At 40.2% G+C, this 25,522-nt stretch overlaps 1 protein-coding gene across 1 annotated transcript in view; it reads left to right on the top strand.

Moving 5' to 3' along the window:
- Window positions 1–25,522, top strand: part of iars1 (isoleucyl-tRNA synthetase 1) — a 168,415-nt gene that overhangs the window by 50,324 nt on the left and 92,569 nt on the right. Inside the window, exons 11-15 of the mRNA XM_033037262.1 lie at window positions 2,666–2,788; window positions 2,964–3,055; window positions 11,206–11,304; window positions 19,165–19,291; window positions 24,119–24,192. Of these exons, the coding sequence (XP_032893153.1) occupies window positions 2,666–2,788; window positions 2,964–3,055; window positions 11,206–11,304; window positions 19,165–19,291; window positions 24,119–24,192 (515 nt within the window). The remainder of the gene's footprint in view (window positions 1–2,665; window positions 2,789–2,963; window positions 3,056–11,205; window positions 11,305–19,164; window positions 19,292–24,118; window positions 24,193–25,522) is intronic.

Raw genomic sequence — 25,522 nt, 5'->3', positions numbered from 1 at the left:
TGGCGTTTCGGCCTCGTTTCCATTCGGTTCTTTGGCTTCGACTTCTTTGCTTCGGCTTCTCGTCCGTCGGCGCCAAGTCCGCACACGTTTAAAAACAGTTTAAATTAAATTTAAAATACAAATTTTTAAAGATAAATATATTGTCACTTTGAAGCAGTTAAGACATTTTAAAGAAAAATATACCTGAACATCACCCTGCCATATTAATTATTTTCAGCAATCCAATTCAAAGGAATGAGATCATTGTTTGTACACCAGTCAATGCTGGCATAAAATATAATGTGGCGGGGGGGGGGGGGGGGGGGGAGATATGATGCCCTTCCTTTCCAGCAGTCCTGTGGATTTTGCTACTGTCTCTAATGTGGCAAAGTTGTAGGTCAGGTGACCCTGCTGGTCATTATGGATGTGCTATCTATATTGGAGTGTGATCTGGCCCATGAAGTAAGATTCTCTCATGAACAAGTTAAGTGAATAGTAGAATACAGTTTACCAGTTGAATTCTGCAGTGTCCACCTCTAATCTCTAAGCACTCGATGGATGTGAAAACAACTGAGAAATAATTATCTAACTTTAGGGAGAAAACCCAAAATATGCATCAGAGAATGGATTTTGATATAATTGCCTCTGAGATACAGATCTTGAGACTGGGCAATGTGATAAAAAAATATCTTGTGTCACAGCTAATTTTGTAGTGAATACAGGGATCCCAAAGGTCGAGGAGATCATTTGGATGGTGAAGACTCTTTTTAAATGATTTGTTTTACTGAGTTTTTTCCCATTAATTGACAGGCTTTCCTTTTGTTACAATCACTAGTTTTGATCAGTTTCCTGTGCATTAGTGGAGTGATCTTTTATTGACTCAGTTTCAGAAATAAGGGAGAAATTGTAAATTAATCATCATTTACCATGGCCAAAACTACTATCAACACTTGAAAGGATTAAGTTGTTTTGTAAGTACACAAAAAAGCTGGAGAAACTCAGCGGGTGCAGCAGCATCTATGGAGCGAAGGAAATAGGCAACGTTTCGGACCGAAACCCTTCTTCAGACTGATCGGGGGTGGGGGGGGCGGGGACAAGAAAGGAAAAAGGAGGAGGAGCCCGAAGGCTGGGGGATGGGAGGAGACAGCAGGGGGACTGAGGAAGGGGAGGAGATAGCAAGGAATAACAAAATTGGGAGAATTCGATGTTCATGCCCCCGGGATGCAGACTCCCCAAGCGGAATATGAGGTGCTATGCCTGCCTATTTGTCGGTTACGTCGAGCAATCCTTGTTCAATACATACCAGGGCCCCATCCCGACCTCTACCTCCGCTACATCGACGACTGCTTTGGTGCCACCTCCTGCACCCGCACACAACTGACTGACTTCATCCACTTCACCACTAACTTCCATCCGGCACTCAAATACACCTGGACAATTTCCGACACTTCCCTACCATTCCTTGACCTCACTATCTCCATTGCAGGTGATAGACTTCTGACCGATATCCACTATAAACCCACTGACTCCCATGGCTATCTGGACTACACTTCTTCCCACCCTGCTTCCTGTAAGGACTCCATCCCCTACTCCCAATTCCTCCGTCTACGCCGCATCTGCTCCACGGATGAGGCGTTCCACACCAGGACACCTGAAATGTCCTCATTATTCAGGGAACGGGGGTTCCCCTCCTCCACCATAGATGAGGCTCGCACCAGGGTCTCTTCCATACCCCGCAACACTGCTCTCTCTCCCCAACCCCCCACTCGCAACAAGGGCAGAGTCCCCCTAGTCCTCACCTTTCACCCCACCAGCCGTCACATACAAAAAGTAATCCTCCGTCAGTTTCGCCACCTCCAACGTGACCCCACCACTCGCCACATCTTCCCATCTCCCCCCATATCTGCCTTCCGCAAAGACCGCTCCCTCCATAACTCCCTTGTCAATTCTTCCCTTCCCTCTCGTAACAACCCCCTCCCCGGGCACTTTCCCTTGCAACCGCAAGAGATGCAACACTTGTCCCTTTACCTCCTCCCTCGACTCCGTTCAAGGACCCAAGCAGTCGTTCCAGGTGCGACAGAGGTTTACCTGCATCTCCCCCAACCTCATCTATTGCATCCGCTGCTCTAGATGTCAGCAGATCTATATCGGTGAGACCAAGTGGAGGTTGGGCGATCGTTTCGCCGAACACCTCCGCTCGGTGCGCAATAACCAAGCTGACCTCCCGGTGGCTAAGCACTTCAACTCCCCCTCCCACTCCGTCTCCGACCTCTCTGTCCTGGGTCTCCTCCATGGCCACAGCGAGCAGCACCGGAAATTGGAGGAACAGCACCTCATATTCCGCTTGGGGAGTCTGCATCCTGGGGGCATGAACATCGAATTCTCCCAATTTTGTTAGTCCTTGCTATCTCCTCCCCTTCCTCAGTCCCCCTGCTGTCTCCTCCCATCCCCCAGCCTTTGGGCTCCTCCTCCTTTTTCCTTTCTTGTCCCCGCCCCCCCCCCCACCCCTGATCAGTCTGAAGAAGGGTTTCGGCCCGAAACATTGCCTACACCCGCTGAGTTTCTCCAGCTTTTTTGTGTACCTTCGATTTTCCAGCATCTGCAGTTCATTCTTAAACAAGTTGTTTTGTATGCTTCTTCTGAACTCCATCACCCGAACAAACTTAATTTAGTATTTCATCTGCAGGATGATTTTCGTGTCTGTGTGGATTATGGTATAATTCAGAAAGATTCATCCCCTGTGTGCCCTGTGGATGCCTCTGGTTGTTTCACAGCTGAAGTGAAGGACTTTGCTGGACAATATGTGAAGGTCAGTAGTTGTGTCATGTTCTGATTGTGCAACATTTCTAGTTGACTGAGCAGATCAACAGATGGATTTGTCATGAATTGTGTAGATATATATTTAAAATATTTATTTCAAGATATGTGTTTTAACTTGAAATTCTTTAGCGTTTGGAATTAAATCATGTCTAATTTCCTTTTAGGATGCAGACAAGAACATCATTAAATATCTGAAAGATAAGGGTCGACTGGTTCATTGTACTACCTTCAATCACAATTATCCATTTTGCTGGAGGTAAGAGCTGTTATAAATGCGTGAAGCCTTCAATCATTCTATAAGGAAATTAAAAATGTGCTTGCTATCATTTGAGTGACATACCAGGGCTTCTGATTGTGGACAATTATCGGTGCAAAAATAGGCTGCTCAATTATCAGAAAAAAAATGAGCTTATTAAACACCTTATTGTCTTACCCTCTTCATGTAATCACTCTCTGGGAAGTAAACTTTCCCAAGGTAATTTCCAGATGAATGTATCCTCCAGAATCGGGTGAGGAATTTGCCATCTTAAATCAAAATCTATTGCATTCAGTTGCATCATTTCCATCACTGCCTTAACTAAATAAATCAAAGAACCAAACTGAACAAAATGCTCACGATACACTTGGGAGGTTCAGAGGTTAATTTTAAAAATAATCTTGCCATTTATAAAGTAGTCCAGATTTTCATGTAAGTTACCAGGCATTCCTAGAGGTGTAGGCTATTGTAGCGATGCATGTATTACATTAGTATTGTTTATTAAAGATGTATAAGAGATCATATAAGTGACATTATTATTCACTGCAAACAATTTTCTGGGATTGTTTAATTTAATTTATCAAGACCATTGACAGAAAGCAAGAAAAGAAATGATGATCAGAACTCCATTCATTAGTTACATTAGTGAACTTTAGGATAAATTGCATGAAAAGGCATTTGAGCTGCAAATATTCATTTTACTTCTCATAAAATCATCTTCATTATATCAAGTATGTTTGAAATGTTATAATGATTTGTCTGAAGTTTTCTTGCTGTTTCCAGAAATACATTACATTTTTTAATGCCAAGAAATTGCCCATAACATCATAATATAATTTCAGCTGAAGGTGACCTATAAAGCAATATTGTGAATATAGACAGTTATGCTGCTTGAACTCATTCCAACCTTTCCGTTAATCATGGTTCATTCGAATTTCAACTTCAGTTAACCACAATATCAAAATCAAACTCTTCATTTATACATGTATCACCCACTTCTCATATAATGTCAGAAGAAGGCTCAGGGTTTTATCAAACAATATTTTGTATCTAGTCCCAATGAGGCAATATTAGGCCAGATGAGCAGGATTTGGTTAAAACATGTTTTAAGAACATAGAAAGCAGAACAGTACAACACAAGAACAGACCCTTCAGCCCACGATGTCTGTGCCAAACATGATGCCAAGATATGGGTATTTTTAAAATGGAGATTGAAAGGATGTTGAATAGTAAGGTCATCTAAGGTTATGGGGAGATGGCAGGAAAATAGGGGTGAGAGGGAAAAGTAGATCAACCATGATAGAATAGTGGAGCAGACTTGATGGGCCGAATGGCCTACTTCTGCTCTTGTGTCTTATAATCATAGACCATCTCTTATCTTCCTGCATATAATCCATATCCCTTCATTCCCTACATATCCATATGCCTAACCAAAAGTATTTTAAATGCCACGATCGCATCTGCCTCAACCACCACTCTCGGCTGCACTCACCACTCACCGCCCTTGCTCTGCACATCTCCTTTAAACTTTGCCCCTTTCACCTTAAAGCTATGCTCTCTGGTATTTAATTTTTCCATCCTGGTTAAAAGGGTCTACCTATCTATGTCTACCTTATCTATGCCTCTCATTATTTGATATACTTCTATCACGTCTTCCCGCCATCTCCAGCATTCGAGAGAAAACACTCCAAGTCTGTCCAACCTCTCCCTGTGCTAATACCCCCTAATCCAAACATAATTCAGGTAAATCTTCTCTGTACCCTTTCCAAAGGCTCCACATCATTCCTGTAAAATGGGGTGACCAGAACTGCACGCAGTACTCCAAATTTTGTAAAACTTCATCATGATTTCCTGAGTCGAATTCAATGTCCTAACCTATGAAAGCAAGCATATCATATGCCTTCTTCACCACTCTATCTACTTGTGTTGCCACTTTCAGGGAGTTATGGACTTGGACTTCATGAGCTCTCTGTACATCAATGTTAAAGGTTTTCCCATTAATTCTAATAATTATACAATTAATATAATTTTCCCTTACATGTGACCTCCCATAGTGCAACACCTCACACTTGCTCGCATTAAATTCCATCTGCCATTTCTTCACCCATTTCTGTATCTGATCTACACCTGTTGTATAACTTGACAGCTTTCCCCATAGTCCACAACCCCAGCAATCTTGATGTAATCTACAAACATACTAACCAATCTGTCTGAAGAAGGGTCTCGACCCGAAATGTCACCCATTCCTTCTCCCCAGAGATGCTGCCTGTCCTGCTGAGTTACTCCAGCATTTTGTGTCTATCTAACGTTTACGTCCAAGTTCATTTAAATATATCGCAAATGGCAGAGGTCCCAGCACAGATCCCTGCGGACCCTCCACTGGTCACGGACCTCCACCGTGAAATTTGTATTTTTACCACAAACCCATGTCTTCTATCAGTAAGCCAGTTCTGAATCCATACGAACAAATCACTGTTAATCCCATGCATCTTAATTTTCTCGATCAGCCTACGATAGGAATACCTTACTAAAATACCGTACTAAAATCCATGCAGAGACGATCCACCACCATGACCTCATCGATCACCTTTGTCACCATCTCAAAAAAAACTTGACAAAATAAGACATGACCTGTCATATCACAATCACAATAATACCCTAATTAACCCATTCCTCTCCAAATGGAAATCAATCCTATCCCTAAGAATCCTCTCCAATTGCTTCCCTACCACTGATGTGCAGCTCACTGGTCTATAATTGCCCAGATTTTGCCTACTTCCCTTCTTAAATAAAGGAATGTCATTAGCTACTCTCCAGTCCTCCCAGGCCTCGCCAAGACTAGAGAAGACGTAAAGGTCTTCGTCAACGCTCCCGCAATCTCATTTCTTGTCTCTCTCAATAACCTGGGATAAATTCGATCAGGTCCTGGGGATTTATTGACCTTATACCTCCTCCCTTTAGTTTAGAGATACAGCATGAAAACAGGCCCTTTGGCCCACCGCGCCGACTGCAATCGCCCATACACTAGTTCTACCCTAAACACAAGGGACAATTTACAGAAGCCAATTAACCTACAAACCAGCACATCTTTGGAATGTGGGAGGAAACTGGAGCACCCAGAGAAAACCCACAGCGACTGTCAAAGTAGAACGAACACACACACACACACACACACTGTCTGAGTGAAATTCACACGATGCAAAGCCAAGGTGAAACCGCGATGAACACGAAGGCTGGCACTGTAATTAAGACGGTGAATGCACAGTGTACGGGAAGGGTCACGTAAGTCCTTTAAAAGAGGGGGGGGAGGGGATTGGAGAAGGAGTGGAGACAACTTTTAAGAAGCCAGAGATACATGGCTGTGAAGCCCAGCGGACATTTAACATTACCGGTTGGTTATCTTTGGTTCCGAAAATTACTGCGTACGTTTTTTTTTCTCCCAATGAGCCAATGAAATTCACCGGTCAGCACCGGCTAGAACCTAGGAGAACCTTCGACCTCCTGGTGACCCACCTACGGCACGAGAATTCTCGCTACTCTCCATGGCTTTATTCTAGTCCCCGCTAATTTTTCTCGCTAACTCCCCGGCAACTACCGCGAACATGTGGCGACCATGTGGCGACTGCATTGTCTCCTGCAGTCGCCTAAAAAGTCGCCTAAGTGGGACAGGCCCATAAGATAGCAACTCCACTGCTGCGCCCCTGTGCCACCCTTCCCCTTAATTACAAACTGCCCTTGCATATTTGTATTTTCCACACTGATCTTGTTGTACTCCATGCCCTTCTCCTTGGTGAAACAGTTGTAAAGTGCTTGTTTAGTACTTCATCTACATCCCAGACTCCAAGCACCAATTCCCTCCTTTATCCATAAGCGGTCCTATTTTCTCCCTGATCACCCTCTTGCTCTTAATAACAATATAACATGCTTTGGGATTTTCTTTAATCTGACTCATCAAAGACATTTTGTGGCCCCTTTTGGGCCTGCTAATCACTCGCACAAATTCTTTCCTCATTTGCTTATATTCCTCAAGATTCCATCTTCTTAAATCTTGCATGTGCTTCCTTTCTCTTTTTGACTACATTTACAACCTCTTTGGACATCCAATGTCCCTTTACTTTGCCATGCTTATCACTCCTTCTGACTGGAACATACCCATTCTAAACTTCGATCAACTGGTCTTTAAATGACTCCCACATGTCAGATGTTTAAGAAGGAACTGCAGATGCTGGAAAAATTGAAGGTAGATAAAATGCTGGAGAAACTCAGCGGGTGAGGCAGCATCTATGGAGCGAAGGAAAAAGTGTCGAGACCCCCCCTTGGTGGGGGGGGGGGGGGGGGGTCACGACCCGAAACGTCACCTTTTCCTTTGCTCGATAGATGCTGCCTCATATGAGTTTCTCCAGCATTTTTATCTACCCACATGTCAGATGTGGACTTACACAATCACAATCGATCCTAGTGTACTCTACTGAGCTTTTGCCTAATAACAGCGTTGTTTGCCTCACTCCAATTTAGTACCTTTCCACAAGGTCCAGCCTTCTCCCTAATCAAAACAATCGAGGGAAATGTGCTCACTATCCTCACAGTGCTCCGCCATTGAAACACCAGGCACCTGGCCAAGTTTATTTCCCAGCACAAGGTGCAGTATGTTCCCTTCTCCAGTTGGACTATCCACATACTGTTTCAAGAAACCCTCTTGGATACATCTCACAAATTCTGCTCTGTCTAAGCCTTTGGCACTGTGCAGTCAATATTGGGGATGTCAATTTGGCATCTTGCTGTATTCTGTACACATATCCATTCCTCCATCTCCCGCTCGCTATAGGGGGGCCTATGGTACAATCCCATTGGAGTGCTTTGATCTTTCTTATTTCTTAGCTCTACCCATATTGTCTTTGAGGGCAAACAGTCCAGTATGTCCACAACATTATAGCCCCAAACACTGATTCAGGCTCCATAAGTTCATTTGCTTTCCCCACAATATTCCTTGCATTGAAATAAACAATCTTCAGCCCATCAGTCTCACCAAATTTCTACACCCCCTTGCCTTCTATTTTATATCCTCCTGTGTTGCACTAGCAAACCTCCCTGCATGGAGAGGATTTAGGAGATTATTTTGAACCTGGAGAGTTAAAAATAAAAGCAAAGTTGCGTCGGGACAGAATTCCGGGCTTTAGGGCCAATGGAGCAAAAGGCTCCCAACAGTGATTTTGCAAAGACCAGAATTGAAGTCATGCAAAGTGCTTGGGAGAGTGCAGGTTTGGAGCTTTCAAAGATGGGGAAATATGGGGAAATAATAATGAGTGGTAGCTCATGTTAATATAATCACTGAAGTGATTGGTTATAAGATATGGAGCTAAGGAATAGTTTTGCTTGGCTCAAATTGGTGGAGTGTTCAAGTGAATACTGTTTTTGCTGGTAATCAGAACATTTTGGAAATGGTGATTAGGTCAGAGCATCTATGGAGAGAGAAATAAACTGGCATATCAATTATCCTTTCATCAGATCTGGAGAAGGTTGGAGATAAGATCCGTTTTAAGATGCAGAGAAAGGGATAAGTTAGATTTCAAGTTTGAAGATAATGCACGGGTCAAAGGATTTGGTAATTATGTCACTTTCCTACAACTACTCCCTCTCGATTTGCATCATTGCCCATTTGCCATTTAGTATGTCCTACATTCAACCCCTTCACTGTTCTGTTTCTGTTCCACATCCTTTCCTCAGCCAATAGTCAAAGGAAATGGTTTATGCAGCACATCAGCTAAAACAAAAGCAATTTTGTGAGGAGGAAATAGATGGACTTTGTTAAATTAAAAATTGGTGAGTACATCAATTCAGGGTTAATTCGAACACCATTGTTGTGTGTGGTCAGGTACAATATTAGACAGTGGCAGTGTCAGTGGGAGAATAGGGTTGTCTCAGGGGAATAATGTTTCAAAATCGATATCAAACTTAAAGTCTTGTAGGTAAAACACTCGATGGACTGTCTTGAAATTTAAATTTAGCTGAACATTCATGGTATTTTGGAACAGGGAGTTCTATATTTCTAGCTGCTTCAATATTAAAATTCTTTCCACATTATACACTCAATTTACACAGATCTGTTTCCGATAAGGTCTTATTTGTGCTGTTACCTTTAGTGTGACAGGGTATTGAAAGCCTTTTTGTTGCTGTTCCAATTGCACAAATGCGTCAGTATTTTTAATACATTAGATACCTGAATCTGATCCATGTTTTCTATTGGCAAGGTTTCATCTTTTTAGTAACAAATATACCATTGTGTAAACATGCATGGGATTGCCCTGAGAAATTTTGAAAATTGTCGTTCACTTATAGCTTAAGTAATGAATTGGGTTAACAGCTTATTTTGTCAGTTTAAGTTTCAGTTATAAGAAAGTAATTTTCCAAACCAAAATTGAATTGGCGAAATTATCAGAATAAAACGAACATCAAACAAAGGTCAGAAATGGGAAGTAAATATTTATTGCATTATACATATTGCTCTTGTTTTAGTCTTTTGCAAAGTATGCATTGGTAGTGAATGATCCTCAACGAAGGAATTAGAAGAAAAAATATTAAACTATCAAATTTACTTCCCAGTGGGTTTATTAATACATTTTAATGTTAACCTATCAGTACAGTAAATCTTCAAATTTAAAACATTTGGCATTTAGGGTTGAAATGAAGATGGGACGTGATAGTTAAGTGTAATTTTGTCTCAAGTGCTGAAACACAGTGACGAAACAATGGTTAATCTAATAAAGGAAGCATTTTTTAGATGAAATATGTACAGAACACAGAAATTTGGAATAACCAGATTCTTATTTTATGCACCATATTGTGAAACAGAGGTTTTATTACTTTTTAATGCACATTACCCAGCTCTGATACATCCTAACATTGTTCATCTGCTCTTAGTCATCATACATTTCACATAATCCAACAGAAGAGTGAATAAACTAAAAATAATTACTTGAATGTGATGTGATATGTGACGTTTGCATTGAATAGATTTTCTTCTGCAAACTTGTCAGTGAATTTGTTCCATAATTTATTGGTAAAATAATTTGAAAATGCTGCAACAAGCTTAAAGGAGATTGTAGGGTCACAGAAATGGTGCAGTAAATAGCATCTCATCTACATACATTAAGTGGATCAATAACAGCATGACTTTAACCATAGAACCATTGTTCTTGATCTTGAACATAACCACTCCTAGTAAATTGTTTGAGTTTGCTATTTAATGGTCTACTCAAACATTGCATATTTTTGTAAGGAAATGTTAGTCATCTAAGCTACTCACTCAGTCAAATTCCAGGTGGGTGTGGAAGAGCAATTGACATTGAAGTTTGCTTCACCAAATTTTAGATATGACCCAATGGCAAAAATGTTCTGTTTCAATAACAATATTCAATTTCCCAATGACCCTCAGAATAGACACTTATCCTACATACAGTACAATATACCCCATGCCAAAGAGGGGTTGCATTCCTAGAAAATTATCACCATTTTCCATCATGCAGTCCCTTGACAGAAATTGACAATTTTTTGTTTATTTTTCTTTTTTTTTCAATGATTTGTTAATTCCTTAAGGACAAATTGCTGTTATTGAATTGCCTTAATGTGAGGGTACACTATAATTGTTCCGATAACATTCAGGCAATCCTGATATTTCATTTAAATAAAATTGGTGTTCAAGGTTCAAGTCCAGAATTGGTTGGAAATTGAGTAGAGCTTGCACAAACATGCTCACATTTACGGGTTCCTTTTGCACCCTTCAGAGGAACTTGAAAAGTAATTTTCTTTTTGTCGACATAATGTGGCCAGGTGCGGCAGGAGTGATCGTGTGCTTCCTGAGTTCATCCGTGAAACTTGTCTAAAGGTTGTTGCGTGCAATGCAAGTAACCCAAAGAAAACTGACAATCCAGCACGACCAGCAGCTCCCTGGAATTATTATCTGCTGGATTAGCCTTTAAGTTGCCTGAGATATAACATCCTGTTTTGTTTGGTTAGAATTGGGTTTGCAATTATGTTATTTGTGGCTATATAATTTTCTTAGCTCTTATTTATGTTTCAGGCCATTACGTCCATGGAGTTTGTTTGTCCAGTAAGATCCTCCAGAAATGTCATAGGTTATTGTCTTTTCACAGGTCAGACACCCCACTTATTTACAAAGCTGTTCCAAGTTGGTTTGTGCGAGTGGAACACATGGTGGACAAACTGCTGGAGAATAATGACAAATGCTACTGGTAATGAATCATCTAACTGAACATAAATATTAAATTGTGCTGTAAAATTGCGATAGTACGTTAATCATACTGCTTAGTTTAAACTGCATAATACTCCTGGTATTGATAGAAGTAGATATATGCTGCGCAGAGTACGACCTAATTCTGAAGCAGTTTTTGCTGCACAGTAATACTTAAGAGTTGCTGGTTTTTTAATGGCATTTGATACTGTTATTGTCCATACGTGTGTCACTTTTTTAGTTCTTGTGGTTAAGTTTCATTTGTCAAACATGACACAGTTGCAAATCTTTTTCCAACATTTACAGGCATCTAAAATGTAAGCATTTTTTAAAACAAATGCATTGGACTGCTCCAACTAATTCAACTTTGTGAAGAGTATCATAAACTAAGAACTATTGAGCTGAGATTTCAGAAACAACTGCATCTGTTTGGGGAACATACAACTGCAGTGCTGTTAGGTGGGAAGTACCAGAATTTTGACCCAATGACAGTGAAGAAGTAATAATGATTTTTGTGTCCAACCTGGCCTGCTGCATTATTTGGAGATGATGGTTTGCAAATGTATTTGACATTGGATTCTTTGTTGGTGGAAGTTGTGGATTTGAGATTATTTTTGAGCAGCAGTCGGAGAATAGGTGATCTTTTTCTATTACCCATTGTGCTTTCCCCAATGGTGAAATTAATGGGATACCAGTTATCAATAGTTTAGAGCTTTGAGCACATATTCAATGGAGCTTGTCATTTCAGTCTGCAAAGAAAGGAGACATCCCAGTTATTTTGACTGAACTTAGTCCCAGGTTTCCAAAAGTAATGCCATCCCATTCCTTCAATCAGCTAACATTTGCATTCACACTAATTAACCTGCACAGTAGAATAAATCGTTTTTATCATGTACACGCTCGCCTTCTGAAAAGGCGAGTTGTATGAAGCAACATTGAGCTTCAGCATTAAGCTATGTGAATCTATCTGAATTGGGTGGAATAACAGTTAGTACTGCTGGTAAGCAGCCCCAATGATCAAATTGGAAGTTTTGGTCCTAACCTCCAATGCAGTGTGGAATTTGCACTATCTCCCTATGACCATGTAGGCTTTTCCCAGGTGCTCTGTTTTCCTCCACATCCCAAAGACGTTGATGGGTTAATTGGCTATGGTAAATTATTGTTGTAGGTCTGTGACTGGAGAACTGAGTAATGGAGCTGGAAGGGGCAGTTAATAGACATGTGAGAGAGTATAGGTCACACAGAATTGGGAGAATGGGAGAATGTTCAGAGTCATCATAGATTTGATGTGCCGAATTGCCGCCTTTCTCATAAAACATGAATTAGGAAGAGACTCTTTAGATTAGGAATGTTTACAACAAGCAATTGGATCGGGAAGGAGTAGAGGGATATGTTCCAAATGCAGCCAAATGGGATTAACAAAGACATCACGATTGACCTTTGGATGAGTTGAAGGACCCGTTTCTTAACATATTAAAGGTACTTTCTAAATGTAAGTTGTTGAGTTAACTTTAGGTTGGAGTGGGTTATAGTGATGAACTGCAGCTGGAGAGCACAGAAGAAAGAGGGAGAGATTGGAGGACAGCATGACGGAAAGTTTTGACTGGACTGGTGTGAGGAAACTAAAGTTCAGATAATCCTTTGGCGTGGATCACAGATGATTTAGGAGACTGATGGAAATGCATCATTAACAAAGCCAAAAATGCTCTGGAAGATCACCTGCCTGACTCAGTCCACCAGTTCCTGAAAGAAAATGAACACCTAGGTTCAGCAAATTATTGAAATGACATCCTTTGTTTCTGAGGAGTGGATTAATCTCCCAGAGAATTGTAGAGCACAGAAATGGGTGCTCATTGGCCAACCTCCACCAGGCCCAGCAGGACTCCAATATATGCTAATCACATTTGTATGCATTAGCTGGCTTCCTTTTATTCCTTTCCTGCCGCACGTATCAGTCCAAATGCTATTTAATTGTAATTATATCTGCCTCCATTGCCACTGATGGCAGCTCATTTCAGATATCCACCACCCTTTGTGCAGAAAAACTAGTCCCTCATATGTTCTTTATTTTTTTCTGCTCTCACTTTAAATCTGTGCCTTTCAGTTCTAGATTCCCCAGCCCTGGGAAAAATATCCTGAATAACTATCCTATCCATGCCCCTTATAGTTTTAGAAATCTCTGTGAGGTCATCCCTCAGCCTGCTATGTTCTAGTGAGAATAAACCCAGCCCTATTGAATGTTTTTTAAAATAAAACTACATCTCTCCTGACATCCTGGAGAATCTTTTCTGCACCATCTCTATTGCCACTGCATCCTTCCTGCAGTGTGGCGACCAGAAATGTGTACCATCCTGCAAGTGTGCTGCAGCCAATATTTTGTACTGCTGCAAATGATATCCTGACTCTTGTACTCAGTGCCATGGTCAATGACAGCATGTTTACGATATTATTTCTTCACTACCCTATCAAGCTCTGTCACCATTTTCAAGACTTGTGTACTTGCACCCCAATGTCTCTCCGTACATCAATGCTCTTGACATTTACTCTGCATGTTCTACCAGAATTTGACTTCCCAAAGTACATGAACTCATATTTATCTATTAATTCCTATTTGCCACTGCTCTGCCTAGCTTCTGAGCTGATCTATGTCCTGCTGTAGCCTTAGGCTACCTTCCTCTCGATCTACAACTGCACCAATTTTTATGTGGTCTTCAAATGCATTAATCAGATTACCTACAAATTACAAATCTCCAAACTCTGATCCATGTGGTGCCACTGCTTCGAGATTTACAATCAGAAAAAGGAACCCTTCACCACTCTGTAATGAAGATCCCATGTAATTGTCAAAATAATTGTTTTGGTGGTGGAGCTTTGTTGGTGTCATCGTAACACATGATGCACTTCCTGGGCTATTAATTTTATTTCTATTTTCAAATTTATTAATTGCACCCAGCTTAGTTTTATAGCTTACAACTTGCATTGAATTCTTGTAGGCGGTGCAGAGTTTAACTGCTGAGTATTTTAAAGTAATTTTCAGATGTGCAGAAAAAATTGTGTTGAATCCCTTTGAGTAAGTGGATTCTGTGAACTTGATATTCTCAACAAAGTGTCTTGGGACAAAGTATGATATACATTATTGGCAGTGATTGGTTTGGTTTTTGTCATAGTAAAAAAGCTTTGTCAAGAAGGACATGTAATCTCAATAGTCAATGGTGTTATACCAAACAATTATAAATAAATTGTGACCTGTACAGGAAAATTAACTTTGCAATGAAATGATAGGTCAGAAAAAATACCAGGCAATGACTTTTTCTCAACTAAAAGTTGATGTTATTTATTTGTGTGAACAATAAAAGCTGGTTGTTAACTTGTGATTAAAACAAATTAAACATTAATGAAACCACAACTTCACAATTCAGTGGAATAAAACCATGTTTGTATGGCAGTACAATTAATCCCACTTGACCAGGATGCATTGTTGGAGAGCAGTATTGTACGTCTGTTAATAGTCTGAATTTACATTGGTCTTTTAACTCATTGCCATGTGAATTTATACCACAAGGTGGGGCCATTTAATGCTTTTGCAGAAGACAAATGAAATTTTGAGCGAGCTTTATATATTTATTAGCTTTGTTCAAACTGCCTTTTGCTGATTTCTGCATCTTAGCTCCAATCTATTTTTTGGAGAAAAAAAATTGATAATAGGCCCAATGTATGTGATAATGTAAAACCGTAATACTAAAGTATCTTCAGAAAGTGCACAGTTCATTTATTTTTAATTTGGAGGATCATAATTTCAGTGAAGCACTAGCTAATGGGGCTACTCGGTTTTGGCCGGTTGCTAATTAAGAAGAATGGCCTGGTTCACCTGCCTAGGGTCTCACCTTCCTGCTACTGTTGTCATTCTTTCATCTTTGCTGGGTCATTATTCTGGGACTTCCTATCAAACAACACAATGGCAGTATTTTCAATATTACAGTAATATCACACTCCAAAGACGTACAGATTTGTAAATTAATTGGTTTGGTATAAGTGTAAATTGTCCCTAGTGTGTGTGGGATAGTGTTAATGTATGGGGATCGGTGGTCGGTACGGACACGGTGGACTGGAGGGCCTGTTTCCACGCTGTATCTCTAAACTAAATTAAACTACAGTAGTCCAAGAAGGTAACTGAGCAATGTGTTCCCATGTCATTTTGGAATGAACATTAAATGCCAGCATTTTAAATTGTAAGCAATTTTGTAAAACTATTTCATGATTAAGAAATAGTCTGAAGAAGGGTCTCGACCCGAAACGTTACCCATTCCTTTTCTCCAGAGATGCTGCCTGTCCCGCTGAGTTAATCCAGGATTTTGTGTCTACCTTCGATTTAAACCAGCACCTGCAGTTCTTTTCCACATATTTCTTGATTATGTTGTGTCTCTTGTCGTATGTGCTAACTGTTTAATTATGTTTCAATCTCAGTTTGGTAAGGCATAGTGAAAGGTACAGTGCCTTCCATAATGTTTGGGACAAAGACCCATCATTTGTTTATTTGTCTCTGTACTCCATAATTTGAGATTTGTAATAGAAAAATCACATGTGGTTAAAGTGCACATTGTCAGATTTTAATAAAGGTCATTTTTACACATTTTGGTTTCACCATGATGGAAGAATTCTCAGAATTCCCTCTATAATGAAGAAAAATCCCCAAACACCTGTCTGACAATGCAGAGACTGCGCTGCAAGATGCAAACCACTGGTTAGCTGTAAAAATAGGATGGCCAGGTTACAGTTTGCCCCCCCCCCCCCCCACAATTTCAAGGTACCATAATGATTGGGACACAACAGTGTCATGTAAATTAAAGTAGTCATGTTTAGTATTTTGGTGCATATCCTTTGCATGCAATGACTGCTTGAAGTCTGCGATTCATGGACATCACCAATTGCTGGGTGTCTTCTCTAGTGATGCTCTGCCAGGCCTGTATTGCAGTCATCTTTAGCTTATGCTTGTTTTGGGGGCTAGTCCCCTTCAGTTTTCTCTTCAGCATATAAAGGGCATGCTCAATTGGGTTCAGATTGGGAGATTGACGGCCACTCTAGAACTGACCATTTTTTAGCTTTGAAAAACTCCTTTGTTGCTTTTGCAGTCTGTTTGGGATCAATGTCTTGCTGTGGCCATTGGGTTTTGAGGCATTTGTTTGAACTTGAGCAGATAGGATGTGTCTATACACTTCAGAATTCATTATGCTACTACCATCAGCAGTTGTATCATCAATGAAGATAAGTGAGCCAGTACCTTCAGCAGCCATACATGCCCAGGCCACAACACCCCCACCACCGTGTTTCACAGATGAGGTGATATGATTTGGATCTTGGGCAGTTCCTTTTCTCCTCCATACTTTGAACTTGCCAACACTCTGATATGCTAATCTTCATCTCATCTGTCCAGATTTTCCAGAAATGTGGTTCCTCTTTTAAGTACTTCTTGGCAAACTGTAACCTGGCCATCCTATTTTTGCAGCTAACCAATGATTTGCATCTTGCAGTGCAGCCTCTGTATTGTCAGACAGGTGTTTGGGGATTTTTCTTCATTATAGAGAGAATTCTTCCATCATCAGCTGTGGAGGTCTTCCTTGGCCTGCCAGTCCCTTTGCGATTAGTAAGCTTACCAGTGCTCTCTTTCTTCTTAATGATGTTCCAAACAGTTGATTTTGGTAAGCCTAAGGTTTAGCTGATGTCTCTTGACAGTTTTATTCTTGTTTCTCAGTCTCATAATGGCTTATTTGACTTTAATTGGCACAACTTTTGTCCTCATGTTGATAAATAGCAATAAAATTTCCAAAGGTGATGGAAAGACTAGGTGCTGAGAGCTCTCTTATACCTGCATTAAGGAGGCATTTAAACACACCTGAGCAATTACAAACGCCTGTGAAGCCATGTGTCTCAAACATTATAGTGCCTTGAAATGGTGAAACCAAAATGTATAAAAATACCCTTTAATAAAATCTGACAATGTGCACTTTAACCACGTGTGATTTTTTTCTATTATAATCTCAAATTGTGGAGCTCAGAGGCAAATAAATAAATGATGGGTCTTTGTCCCAAACATTATGGAGGGCACTGTTGTCTGGTAGTCTAATATGTATGTCAGGTAATTCTAAATACTTCTGATAATCTTGTTCTCCAATGTATGTATAAAGGCAAATATGTCATGAAACTCAGATTCTCTCTACAGTATTATGAAGTACAATGTTACTGGGCATACAAGATAATTAGTTCATTCTTAAACTCTTTAGACTTGGTGTGCTAAATTAATTCTTCAGAAAGAAAGAAAAAACTTTTATCACTTTTTAGTGGAGTTTTCAGTACGTTGGTTTGAGAAACTCTTGTTCATAGAAATGGGTTTGTAACTATTTTTGGGTGGCCAAATCAAACTCTTGTATTAAATATTAATTTTAAATTTGAGGAATAAAATTAGATATTTCAGATGGGTTTCTGAGTATTTTGGATGGCCACATCAAATTCTGGTATTAAATATGAATTAGAAATTTATGGAGTAAGGTGAAATATTTCTGAAAGAAATGCCTGATGTTGAAACTAACTTGAATGTTGCAAGAGTACAGTCAAATATGATTAAACATTAAATTCCTCTAAGTATCATGTGAGAAATGAACACTAGTTTCAAACATAATCATTTTTCAATAAAGACTGTAAGAATTGGAAGCAGAAATATATTTAGCGATTTTTTCCCCCCAAACAACATTGTTGCAATTTTGTCCTGGTTGCTAAATGCAGAGCATGAAGGATGCAAAATAATTAATCATTTTACTTGCAGTCATTCATTAGTATGGTGCCTCAACTCCATCAATTAGATCAGCACTGGCAGAAGCTGGATAGTGATTACTCAGGAAACCTTATGTGTGCAATTTGAGGCAACTAAATGTATTTAAAAGATAGTGTCGAGGGCTAAGGAGGTAAAGAACAATAAGAGATGGATGTAATTTTCTGCACAATGGAAGTGAAGTGATTTAATAAATTTGTGTCCTATGGATCACATGTCCTTTATATTTTGCTTAATATCCTTGAAAGGTGTTATCTTTAATGCTTCTGACTTTTCAGAAATTGAATAATTTACGGATTGTGATTTTTTTGGTTTGACTGCAAGAAGACTTATAATTAGTTTCATTTTCTGCGGTTGAACAAAACGACAGCTAAATGTAAAAATCCCAGCGCTATTTATCATTCTGATCCACTTGAATGGAATATGGACTCAGTGGAATGCTGAATGAAACTGGTCATTCCAAATAAATTGAGCTCTGCCTGTGAAAATTAATTACTGATAACCTTCCTTCCCCGCTTGCATATGTGTTTGACATGAGCAGACAAAGTATAGGTTAAAAGAAAGGAAGAAAAAAGTTGATTTTGAATTTCAGCTCATTACTTAGAACTGTCTAATATCTGCCTGGTGGATGTGGTGTACATTCAAGCACATCTCTGCGCCATGGTATTCACCTTAAGCTCCTATTGTCCAAACCTCTTGAACAAACAATGGCGTTGCATTTTTACCTTATTTTCAAATCCAAACATGTTCTGCCCATCCCACTTCTGTGACATCTAACAGAACCCTCTGAGAGACTTGACTGCCAGACCCATTTTCATGCCACCATCTATTTCCACCTTTATAACCCGCATCTCAGTTTATCTGCTATTCACAGCATTCGCCGACCGTCACAATGAATTCAATGCCATTATATGTTCAAATCACTTGAGAGCTATTTGAATTGACTATCTCCTGACTCAGAGGCTAGACTGTAAAACAAAATGAAAGGAAATGCATTCTTTATTTTAATTCAATTACATTCCCAATTCCCATGCACAGGGTTCCCGAATTTGTCAGAGAAAAGAGGTTTGGGAATTGGTTGAAGGATGCACGCGACTGGGCCATTTCTCGGAACAGATATTGGGGAACACCCATTCCTTTATGGGTCAGTGAAGACTTTGAGGAGGTGAGTAGTGAGTTGAAAAAGTAACTAATTCAGATTCTTAACATGGTTCTCAGATAAAATATTTCAAGGAAATAAATAGGAGGCTTTGATTATCAGATATAATAATCTTGTTTATGTATTGATATGCGATTTTTTGACAACTAAATTAATGTAACCTCTGATGCAAAATGACCTGCCCGCAGTTGGCATCTTAAAATATATTTAAAACATCCGTCGACTGGAAACTGAATGACATTCCAGTTGCCAGATAATGTTTTGGAAGCATTCCCGTTGAAGTGTATTTTTAAGAAGATTTCTTGTAATACAGATTTTTTTGAAAGCCTGTTTTTTTTTTTACAAGAGTGTTGTTGACTGTTGTGGTAAACTTTGTTTTACTTAAGGTATTGATCATTCTTAATCTTGATTCCATCATCAAATAAGAATCAAATTAAATCTCTGTTCCCCGTAATCCTTGTTCGTTTGGGTTGACAATCATGTTCTCTGTCTTGATTAGTTTGAGCAACTAGAACATTAGAAACAGCCAGTTCATTGGCTATATTTAAGAGGGAGTTAGATGTGGCCCATGTGGCTAAAGGTATCAGGGGGTATGGAGAGAAGGCAGGTACAGGATACTGAGTTGGATGATCAGCCATGATCATATTGAATGGCGGTGCAGGCTCGAAGTGCCGAATGGCCTACTCCTGCACCTATTTTCTATGTTTCTATGAAATAAATTCAAAGTTTTGCTCCTCTGAGTGCCAAAATATCCAATTTCATTCCCAAGGTTCCCATTCTCTCTTTTAAGAATTTTTTTCCCCATTCCCAGAAAAACATTGTGGCATTGCTCCAAGGTTCAGTCAATCATACCTTGGGTGTGGAAAAATAAACCGTGCATGGGAATACAGTGTCTCCCAAAATGTCAGCAATGTCCTTAATTCTGAATGTTAATCTTGCAATAATTAATTTATGATTCATATTTTATTGGATCACCTACGTTTTTCCGTTGCACCCGTGTGTAAAAATACACGCAGATGCTAGTGAATGGTTTTTTAGTGGAATACACCAGCCAGTAGCATGACAGTGGTGACCTCAAAGTTATAATATATGTAAATTAATATCATTTTGATTGGCGCATGTTGTTAAGATTTCAATTTAATTGTCTTTTCGGGTGCCTGAAAATTGCTGAATCTCTTGACTTTTTTAACATCTGAAATTTTGCTATTAAAATTGAACATACCCGAACAGAAGAAATTTAAACTGAAATATTCAGGTCCCATGTATTTTGAATCACAAATGGCATGCGATTGCATTGATAAACAAAACTTGAAATTTAATTTACCTGTATTCTTAACCCATCAATTTTTTTTGCACCATCTCTTTTTGCACAGATTAAAAACAAAAAAATGTAAGTAAATACTCAGCAAATCAAATTGCATCTTTGGAAAGAGATATAATTAAGGTTTCAATAAAACTCTTAATTAGAAATGGTTAGGTGATACAACAAGGTAGATTTAAGTTTTGGATGGGGATTGGATAGGATAAAGGGATTATCTCTTAACATGGGGAGCCCAGGGTTATCGTGATGATATTGATGTTTACAGAGCCATCTGGTCGAAAGATTAACGAGGAAAGGTATGAAAAAGTAAGCTGGTACAACAGAATTGGCACGTCAAGTTGAGTTTATTGTTATATGTACAAGTACGGTGAGGTACAGGTTCAAAACAAAAACCTTGCACACAAAACACAAATTCCACACAAATTCTACAAGAGGGAAGACACATTAGTACGAAACAATTTTTTTTTTAATTCCACGATAGTGTTCCTTGCTCAGGTAGGATTAGGATTGTGCAGAACCTGCTCGAAGTCTCGGCAGATGGCGCAACCCACCCAAAGGCACGGCAGTACCAGGAGGGAGCCTTTGGAGACTTTGAACGCAAGGAGTGGACCAGTAGGAGGGCGAACCGGGTACTGCCTCCAGTGCCGTCAAATTCGGCGGCAGGAGGCATCCCCGGGACACAAAGATGGCTGGGCAAGGAGAGACGTCAAAAGCAACGGAGGAAGCCCCTGCAGGAGCCTGGGGTTTACGTGGATCGGGAACTGCTCCAGTAGACCGAGCGTGCGGGCTGACCGGACTTTGGAAATGGCACCAAAACATGGCGGTGCCCGCACGTGTATATATTTTAAAGAATTTCACTGTGCAGTTGCATTTGTGACAAATAAAGCTCCATTGACTATTTAATTCAAGAATCTGTTGATTGTTGGAAAGTAGCTGTTCCTGAACCTGGTTTATTGGGGCTAAGTCTTCGGCATTTCTGCCCAAATGTATCAGTGAGAAGAGGACATAGCTCGGAAGATAGATGCTTCCTTCTTGAGACAATGCCATTGATCCTGGAGGGTTGTGCCCATGATTGACTGGGTTGAATCCACTACTCTGCAGATTTGAGTTCCTCTGCTTTGGAATTTTGATTTAAACAGGAAAAGTAAATTGTACACTCTTTACCTCTGATTTACTGATGAGAAAGGAATTAGTAGAATTTTCAGCTCACAAATAGGCCACTTGGCTGAGTGGACCAAACTATACACAACACACTCGCCATAAATGTTATCTATCTTCCATGTAAATACCACTACTCTGATCATGACCTGATCCAAGACTTCAACTGAGCAAAGAGATGTGGGCCAGACTGTGCTGAGCAAAGTCCCTTCACACAAAGCAAAACTGGTCTTATGCTAAAACTAGCACTGATGTTAGATTTTATAACTCCGATTGTCAGGGATATTTTTAAATAAAATGAGACAAGTAACCTGCATTAAACTTTAAAATGGAAAGTTAAATTTACGTTCTGGGAAATTCTGTTCAGTTGTATAATGCGTTGATGTAGCTGCAATGGGAGTGCTGTGTTTAATTTTGCTCTGCTATAGGAAGGATGCCAATTAGCTAGAAAGAGTGCAGAGAAGATTTACGAGGATGTTGCCAGGACTTGAGCGCCTGAATTATAAGGAATGTTTGGACAGGCTAGGACTTTATTCCTTGGAAAGAGTCTTTGGATCTTGTTGAGATGTATAAAATCATGAGGTGAATAGAAAGGGTGAATGCATAGAGTCTTTTACCCAGAATAAGTGAATCAAGAACTAGAGGATATAGGTTTAAGGCACGGGTCGGGAACCTACGGCCGAAATCCGAAATCATCCGGCCTGCAGGCAGATTTTTTTCCCTGTACGGCGAGCGCGGTCGAGCGTCGAGCTCCGGCCGTACCGCATCCTGCGCAAAGTCGCCGGCAGGGCCGCGCACCTTATGTGAACACGTTTAAAAAAGAACTGCAGATGCTGGAAAAATCGAAGGTAGACAAAAATGCTGGAGAAACTCAGCGGGTGAGACAGGCAAGGGTTGCATGAGGCTGCCTCACCAGCTGAGTTCCTCCAGCATTTTTGTCTACCTTCTGTGAACACGTGATTTGATGCCTGCTATCCGGAACGGGATGGGGGCGGGATCCATGTGTACACATGAGAGATGTGGCCCGCCATCCGTTCCCAGATGCATCCTGGCTCCTATGCAGAACAAGGTTGCTGACCCCTGGTTTAAGGTGAGAGAAGCAAGATTTAATAGGAACCTGAGAGGCAACTTTTTCACACAAAGGTGGTGGTTATATGGAACTAACTGCCAGAAGAGGTACTTGAGGTAACTGCATTTTTAAAGACGCTTGGACAGGTACATGGATAGGAAAGGTGAAGAAGGAAATGGGCCACTTGACTGATTCTAAAAGCATAACAATGCTGGATGTACTGTGGGGCATATAGTGAGGGTGGACTGACGGCCTTGCTATCCCCCACCCCCACCCCAGAAAGATGAGGCCTATGTTTAATCACAATCCTGTTGCAACTTTATCAAAAGCTTGTTTTACTTTTGTGGTAGGGAGAGCATTTGATTGATAGAAATTGATCCATGAAAGATATGTATGGATTTGTGACTTCACTTCAAAGGATTTGGAATGGAAAGATGTATGGCTTTGCAGGAAATGAGAGTATGGCCAGGGTGGTGTGGGTTTTTGATATTAGCTGCTTTTTTGAGGCATGCTTTGCCTTGACTCCATAACTGGTGGGGAAATCAATACCTGTGATAAACCAGGCAATGTCCACCAATTTCTGCAGTCACCTTTCGTCCTGAATGTTTGAACCAGTCCATCATGCAATCAGTCAGTATGCCCACCAGTGTAAACAAAGACACAAAGTACCGGAGTAGCTTAGCGGCTCAGGCAGTATATCTGGAGAATATGGTTAAGTGACGTTTCTATTGCGACCCTCTTCAGACTGAAGTTGCTGCCTTACTGGATCGTTTTTTTTGTAAACTATCATCTGAAGTTCCTTGTGTCTGCTCTCCCCTGTACACCTGTCGGCGTTCAAAAGAGTGTCTACGACATGCCAAAGCAAGGCTCTGAACCGAAACATCGTCTATTCATGTTTTCCAGGTATGCTGCCTAACTCACTGAGTTAGTCCAGCATTTTATATCTCCCTTTATGCCAAATCTTCTCTTGTGTTCCTTACTTAATTTAAGGTGTGTTTCTGCAAAGTTAATCTAATGAGGAGCCTTGCTTTGTTATTTGGTTAAATTAACGATTATCCTACATTTGCAGTCTCAATTATGATAATAACATTTTTATTATTGTGCCTTTTATATTGCATTGGTACACCTCTAAACCAAAATGTTGCATCTTGGTTTACACAGAGTATCATTGCCTGTTGTTTACCACATTCATTTTATTAGAATTCTTCACTAATTATTGTCATGAAAATTGATTGATTCTATGTTCAGAAAGTTGTTGTGATTATAGCCATTATTTTATTGACAGGTGGTGTGTGTGGGATCAGTAGCAGAATTGGAAGATCTGAGTGGAATCAAAATTGAAGATCTTCATCGAGAGAGGTGAATCATATTTGAATGCAAACATTGTGGTTCTTCTTCTGAATATTTGACGATACTGTTTTATTTTGTTTGTTGTTGGTCTTACCAGGTTTATCATTTATAATGAATAAACCATTGAGGTGAAGTTTGGTGACATGAGATCATTTCTACCTGCTGTTTAACCAGAATGAGTTCAGGGGTAACACTTCTACTTTTGAGAAGATTGTAGATTCACACTCCTGAACACGTAATCAAAGCTGACACTTTAGTGCAATGTGGAGAAAATGCTGCACTTTCTAAGCTGTCTTTACATACGACATGACACTGCAATTTCTGTGTCTTTCTAAGGTGGATGTGAGCAATGTGTGGTACTAAGTAGAACAGAGAGTTGTCCTGATCAATATTTGTCCTTCAACTACCAGCATTTAATTCTAAAATCAAATTACCTAGTCACTTATTTAATTGTTGCTGTTGAGATATTTGTTTGGACATACTAGCTGTTATGTGTGTGTCAAGTCTTCAAATGTTTTTGTGCAGATTCCCCACTTGAAAGGGATCTGATTAATCCACCCCGAAATGATGAACTAGATTTCACTCAATGACCAAACCACTTCTTTTCCATTTTTATTTCTCCTTTTATTTTGGCAGATTCAGCAATTAATTGACAGTTTCACTCGATTTATTGCTTCAGCCATTACTTTGAAGGCATTTGGATGTTGTAGGTCTTAAGGTATTTAACAGTTTAGTCTTTTAGCAGGTGAAAAACTGGCTGCCAATCGGGTGCTGTAGATAATCAGTCCTGCATGCCTTCGCTGGCGATCGCGGCAGTTTTTAGGACAGTCTCTTAGATTATACTGTTCAAGTTTTTAGCCGCAAGTCAACTTCCGTCTTTTTCCTCGCTTCCGGTGCTGTGTGCCCTTTTTTAAAGCCCCGGGCGGAACTCGGCTTATCTCCGCTTCTCTGTTTACGGTCGGGCTGACTCTGCTCCCGACCGGGCTTTCTCTGCTTTCTCCCCCCACCGGGTTGACTGTTCCCAGATGGGCTGAAGACTCAGCCTCTTGTCGGTGGCTTTTCTGGACCTGTCCGTGGCCTTCACGGTACTAGGCCCCCACCCGACGTCTGTGGCTGCTGCTTGGGCTTGGCCGTGGGCTGCACAGCCCTGGATACATTCCAGGTAAGCTGACACCGTGCTTGGTGACCCTTACTGCCCCTGCTTGATTTCCTAGCTCCCTGAGCTATTGCTTCCCGTTCCTACCTTTTTTCTTTTTGGCGCCAATTCAAAACCATTTGGCTTGGTGCTGTTCCACTTGTTTCCAAATACTACTTCTATTTTTAACTTTTGTTTTCGATT

This window comes from Amblyraja radiata, chromosome 18 (assembly GCF_010909765.2).
Source record: "Amblyraja radiata isolate CabotCenter1 chromosome 18, sAmbRad1.1.pri, whole genome shotgun sequence".
Lineage (NCBI taxonomy): Eukaryota > Metazoa > Chordata > Chondrichthyes > Rajiformes > Rajidae > Amblyraja > Amblyraja radiata.
This window is presented reverse-complemented; position numbering and strand designations above follow the sequence as displayed.